Source organism: Mytilus galloprovincialis, chromosome 5 (assembly GCF_965363235.1).
Source record: "Mytilus galloprovincialis chromosome 5, xbMytGall1.hap1.1, whole genome shotgun sequence".
NCBI lineage: Eukaryota > Metazoa > Mollusca > Bivalvia > Mytilida > Mytilidae > Mytilus > Mytilus galloprovincialis.
In genome coordinates this window covers 29,946,131-29,953,128 of record NC_134842.1, presented here as the reverse complement: position 1 = coordinate 29,953,128, position 6,998 = coordinate 29,946,131, and the positions used below count along the sequence as shown (strand labels likewise).

At 35.8% G+C, this 6,998-nt stretch overlaps 1 protein-coding gene across 1 annotated transcript; it reads left to right on the top strand.

Annotated features, from left to right (window-relative positions):
* The first annotated feature begins 372 nt into the window (after positions 1-372).
* LOC143077046 (uncharacterized) lies at positions 373-6,708 on the top strand. Its single transcript, XM_076252933.1, has one exon. It carries the CDS (start codon positions 373-375, stop codon positions 6,706-6,708), a length of 6,336 nt encoding a protein of 2,111 aa, XP_076109048.1.
* Positions 6,709-6,998: the final 290 nt, after the last annotated feature.

Below are 6,998 nucleotides of genomic sequence, written 5' to 3'. Positions count from 1 at the left end.
AAAATGATTCAGCATTTGATTAAAAATGCACAATGTAAATATATAAGAGAACGCTTTTTATTAGAAAAAGAAAACGACAACGACAAGTTCATCACCATAGTTCCACCTGATTATCATCATATGTACCTGCAAAGAATGATTGATGACTGGTCTAAAGGTGAAGTGGCTCACGTGTTTCAAAATAGAAATAGGAACAATCCAACTTTCAGACAGCGATACCTAGATTTTTTGAATACATATGAATCATCATACCAAAGAAAATTGGCACATACCTGTGATATTCACAACAATGATACTACTCTATTACAATGTTGTATTGAAGGGGACATCCCTTCGATTCAATGGTGTTTGTATCATTGTGTTGATGTTAACATGTGTAGAAACAATGGTATCAGTCCTTTATTTGCAGCATCACATCAGGGTCATACTGATGTTGTGAAGATATTGTTAGACAGCATTAATACCATTGATACTTGTATGTATAAAGACACCACTCCCTTGTTTATTGCTTGTCAGGAAGGAAATACGGATACTGTAAAGCTGTTACTTCACAACAAGGCAGACATGAATAAGTGTAGGAAAGATGAAACATCACCTTTGTATATTGCTTGTCATAATAATCATGTAGATATAGTAAAGCTGTTACTAGACTACAAGGCAGATATTGGAAAGTGCACAGACGACGAACAATCTCCCCTGTATACTGCCTGTGAGTTGGGATATACTTATATTGTGAAGCTATTGCTTGAAAACAAGGCAGACATTAATAAGTGTTCCGATGAAGACGTATCTCCCCTATTTATTGCTTGCGAAACAAACAATTTAGAAATAGTTCAGATGTTACTTGACAACAAGGCAGACATAAATAAGTGTGCCGATGATGAAGCATCCCCCCTGTTTGTTGCCTGTAGGAAAGGACATACAGAAATAGTACAACTTTTACTTGAAAATGAAGCAAACATTAATAAGTGTAGAGATGATGAAACATCTCCCTTGTATATTGCCTGTGATAAAAAATCTACAAATATTGTAAAGCTGTTACTTGACTACAAGGCGGACATTAATAAGTGTGCAGATGATGAAGCATCCTGCCTGTATATTGCCTGTAGGAAAGGACATACAGAAATAGTACAACTTTTACTTGACAATGAAGCAGACATTAATAAGTGTGCAAATGATGAATCATCTCCCCTGTATATTGCCAGTGAGAACGAATATACTTATATTGTGAAGCTATTGCTTGACAACAAGGCGGACATTAATAAGTGTTGTGATGGAGAAGTATCTCCCCTGTTTATTGCTTGCGAAATTAACAACTTTGATATAGTTCAGATGTTACTTGACTACAAGGCAGACATAAATAAGTGTGCCGATGATGAAGCATCCCCCCTGTATGTTGCCTGTAGGAAAGGACATACAGAAATAGTACAACTTTTACTTGACAATGAAGCAGACATTAATAAGTGTGCAAATGATGAAACATCTCCCCTGTATATTGCCAGTGAGAACGAATATACTTATATTGTGAAGCTATTGCTTGACAACAAGGCGGACATTAATAAGTGTTGTGATGGAGAAGTATCTCCCCTGTTTATTGCTTGCGAAATTAACAACTTTGATATAGTTCAGATGTTACTTGACTACAAGGCAGACATAACTAAGTGTGCCGATGATGAAGTATCCCCCCTGTATGTTGCCTGTAGGAAAGGACATACAGAAATAGTACAACTTTTGATTGACAATGAAGCAGACATTAATAAGTGTGCAAATGATGAAACATCTCCCCTGTATATTGCCTGTGAGCAAGGATATACGAATATAGTACAACTTTTGATTGACAATGAAGCAGACATTAATAAGTGTGCAAATGATGAAACATCTCCCCTGTATATTGCCTGTGAGCAAGGATATACGAATATAGTAAAACTGTTACTTGACAACAAGGCAGACATTGAAAAGTATTCCGATGAGGAAGTTTCTCCCCTGTTTATTGCTTGCAAGAACAATGAATTAGATATAGTTAAACTGTTACTCGAAAACGAGGCAGACATTAATAAATGCAAAGATGATGAAACATCTCCCTTGTTAATTGCTTGTGAAAGAGGACACATAGATATTGTAACGCTGTTACTGAAAAGAAAAGCAGACATAAACAGATATAGCAATGATCAAAATTCTTCTCTTCTTAATGCTTGTGAGAAAGGACCCACTGTTATAGTACGGATGCTACTAGACAACAAAGCAGACGTTAATAAAAGAAGGAATGATAAAGCATCTCCCCTATTTATTGCTTCTGAAATAGGAAACACAGATATAGTAAAACTGTTACTTGACAAGGAGGCAGACATTGATCAATGTAGGGACGATAACAAATCTCCCCTGTTTATTGCCTGTGAGGAAGGACATACAGCAATAGTTCAGTTGTTACTGGAAAGGAAGGCAGACACAAAAAAGTGCAATAATGATAAAAAATCTCCTCTGCTTATTGCTTGTGAGAATGAACATAAAGATATAGTACAGATGTTACTAGAGAACAAAGCAGACGTTTATCAGTGTAGATATGATCAAAAATCTCCTCTGTTTATATCTTGTGAAAAAGGGTACACAGCTTTAGTACAGTTGTTACTTGACAACATGGCAGACACAAACAAATGTAAAAATGATAAAGAATCTCCCCTGTTTATTGCTTGTGAAAATGGAAATACAGATATTGTACAAATGTTACTAGACAAAAAAGCAGACGCCAATAAGTGTAGGAATGATAAAAAATCTCCTTTGTTTATTGCCTGTGAGGAAGGACACAAAACCATAGTACAGTTGTTACTGGAAAGGAAGGCAGACACAAACAAATGCAATAATGATAACGAATCGCCCTTGTTAATTGCTTGTAAGGAAGGAAACACAGATATTGTACAACTGCTACTTGACAGCAAAGCAGACATTCATAAGTGTAGAGACGATAAAAAATCTCCCCTGCTTATTGCTTGTGAGGAAGGACATAAAACCATAGTACAGTTGTTACTTGAAAGAAAGGCAGACACAAACAAGTGTGATAATGATAAAGAATCTCCCCTATGTATTGCTTGTGAGAATGGAAATACAGATATAGTACAGCTTTTACTAGACAACAATGCAGATGTTAATAAATGTAGACATGATAAAAAATCACCACTGTTTGTTGCTTGTCGGGAAGGACACAAAGCTTCAGTACAGCTTTTACTTGAGAACAAGGCAGACGTAAACAAGTGTGACAATGATGAGAAATCTCCTCTCTTTATTGCGTGTAATAAAGGACATTCAGATATAGTACTGCTATTGCTAGAAAACAAAGCAGACATAAACAAGTATACCAATGATGAAGAATCTTCCCTTTTTATTGCTTGTAAAAAAGGACATACAGATATAGTACAGCTGTTGCTGGAGAATAAAGCAGACTTAAACAAATGTAACAATGACAAAGAATCTCCCCTGTTTATTGCGTGTAAAAAAGGACATACAGATATAGAACAGCTGATACGGAACACAAAGGCAGACTTTAAGAATAAAAATGATGGGAAATCGCCCCTCTATATCGCTTGTCAAGATGGATGTAAAGACAAAGTACGTTTGTTACTAGGAAAAAAGGAAGACATAAATAAGTGTTCATATGGTGAAAATTTTTGCCTATCAATTGCTTGCGAGAACAATCATTTAGATATAGTACAGCTTTTACTCGACAACAAGGCAGACATAAATAAGTGTACAAATGATCATGCATCCCCCTTGTATATTGCCTGTAGGAAAGGACATACATATATAGTACAGCTTTTACTAGACAACAAGGCAGACTTAAATAAGAGTTGCAATGATGGAACATCTCCACTGTATATTGCCTGTGAGAAGGGATCTACTGATATTGTAAAGCTATTGCTTAACAACAAGGCAGACATTAATAAGTGTTCCGATGGAGAAGTATCTCCCTTGTTTATTGCTTGCGAGATTAATAACTTACAAATTGTACAACTCTTACTTGACAACAAAGCAGACATTAATAAGTGTACCGATGATAGAGAATCACCCTTGTATGTTTCCTGTAGGAAAGGTCATACGGATATAGTACAACTCTTACTTGACAACAAAGCAGACATTAATAAGTGTACCGATGATAGAGAATCACCATTGTATATCGCCTGTGAGAATGGCCATACGAATATAGTACAAATGTTACTTGACAACAAAGCAGACTCAAATAAGTGTGCCGATCATGAAACGTCACCCCTTTATACTGCATCAGAGAAAGGACTTACAAATATAGTAAAGCTGTTACTTGACAACAAGGCAGACATTGATAAGTGTTCCGATGAGGAGGTTTCTCCCCTATTTATTGCTTGTGAGATAAATAACTTAGATATAGTTCAGCTGTTACTTGACAAAAAGGCAGACATAAATAAGTGTGCTGATGACGACGCATCACCCCTGTATGTTGCCTGTAGGAAAGGGCATATGGAAATAGTACAGCTGCTACTTCGCAACAAGGCAGAAATTAATAAGTGTGCAGATGATAAAACAACACCCCTGTATATTGCCTGTGATACTGGAAAAAAAGATATAGTACAACTGTTACTTAACAACAAAGCAGACATTAATAAGTGTACCGAAAATGAAAAATCTCCCCTGTATGTTGCCTGTACAAAAGGACATACAGATATAGTAGTGCTGTTAATTGACAACAAGGCAGACATTAATAAGTGTGCCGATGATGAAAAATCCCCCTTGTATGTAGCCTGTAAAAAAGATCATACACATATAGTACAACTGTTACTTGACAACAAGGCAGACATCAATAAGTGTACAAATGATGGAACATCTCCATTATTAATTGCATGTCAGAAAGGATTTACAGATATAGTAGCACTGTTAATAAAAAGGGAAGCAGACATAAACTGGTGTAATAATGATAATAATTCTTCACTTGTTTTTGCTTGTGAGAAAGGACACACAGTTATTGTGAGGATGTTGGTAGTAAAAAAAGCAGACGTCAATAAAAGAAGGAATGATAAAGCATCTCCTCTATTTATTGCTTCTGAAATAGGAAACAGAGATATAGTACAACTGTTACTTGACAACAAGTCTGACATTGATTTGTGTACAAACGATTACGAATCTCCTCTCTTTATTGCTTGTAAGAATGGTCATACAGATATAGTGCAGCTGTTACTAGAAAGGAAGTCAGACACGAATAATTGTAGCAATGATGAAGAATCTCCCCTGTTTATTGCTTGCAAAAACGGACATACAGCTATAGTTAAGCTGTTACTGAAAAAGAAGGCAGACACAAACAAGTGTAATGATAACAAAGAATCCCCCCTATTTATTGCTAGTGAGAATGGAAATACAGGTATAGTAAAACTGTTACTTGACAATAAGGCAAACATTCATCAGTGTAGGGACGATAAAAAATCACCCCTGTTTATTGCTTGTGAGGAAGGACATAAAGCCATAGTACAGTTATTACTGGAAAGGAAGGCAGACACAAACACGTGTAATAATCATAAAGAATCTTCATTAATTATTGCTTGTAAGAATGGACATACAGATATAGTACAACTGATACTGGAAAGGAGGTCAGACACAACCAAGTGTAACAGTAATAGAGAGTCTCCCCTGTTTATTGCTTGTGAGGAAGGACACAAAGCAATAGTGCAGTTGTTACTGGAAATGAAGACAGACACAAACAAGTCTAATACTCATAAAGAAACTTCCATGTTTATTGCTTGTAAGAATGGACATACAGATATAGTACAACTGTTACTTGAGAACAAGGCAGATATTCATCAGTGTAGGGACAATAAAGAATCCCCCCTGTATATTGCTTGTAAGGAAGAACATAAACCTATAGTACAAATGTTATTGGAAAGGAAAGCAGATACAAACAAGTGTAATCATGATAAAGAATCTCCCCTTTTTATTGCTTGTGAGAATGGAAATACAGATATTGTACAAATGTTACTAGACAACAAAGCAGATGTTAATAAATGTAGACATGATAAAAAATTTCCTCTGTTTATTGCTTGTGAAAAAAACCATACAGATATAGTACAGCTGTTGCTGGAATACAGAGCAGACACCAAGAAGTGTGACATTGATCAAAAATCTTCCCTGTTTGTTGCTTGTGAGGGAGGAAATACAGATGTAGTACAAATGTTACTGGACAAAAACGCGAACGTTAATATATGTACATCCGATAAAGAATCTCCCTTGTATATTGCTTGTAAGAAAGGACATACATATGTCGTACAACTGTTAATTAACAACAAGGCAGACATTCATCAGTGTAGAAATGATAAAGAATCACCCCTGTATGTTGCTTGTAAAAATGGATATACAGATATAGTTAGGCTGTTGTTAGAAAAAAAGGCAGACACAAACAAGTGTAATAATTTCCAAGAATCTCCTCTGTTTGTTGCTTGTGAGAGAGGAAATACAGATATGATACAACTATTACTGGACAACAAATCGTGCATTAATAAATGTAGGGAAGATGGGAAATCTCCTCTGTATATTGCTGGGCAGAAAGGATATGATGATATAGTACAATTATTAATAGACAACAAGGCAGACACAGGCAACTGTTATCCTAATGAAGCATCTACCCAATTATCGACTAAACCCAAAACATATGAACCAAGGATATATAATATATTGTCAGGACCTATTTATGATATGTAGATAAAGGTGTCTGACTTCAAGCTCCCATTAATTTTATCATCCTCCTGGTCCCCCTCCTCCTCCTCCTCCTCCTCATCATCATCATCATCATCATCATCATCATCATCATCATCATCATCATCATCATCATCATCATCATCATCATCATCATCATCATCATCATCATCATCATCATCATCATCATCATCATCATCATCATCATCATCATCATCATCATCAGCATCATCATCATCATCATCATCATCATCATCATCATCATCATCATCATTTTTCGACTTTTGTAGTGAATA

Coding starts and splice junctions, on each gene's coding strand:
- LOC143077046 (XM_076252933.1), top strand. CDS start 373: ATGTGTAGAAACAATGGTATCAGTCCTTTATTTGCAGCATCACATCAG.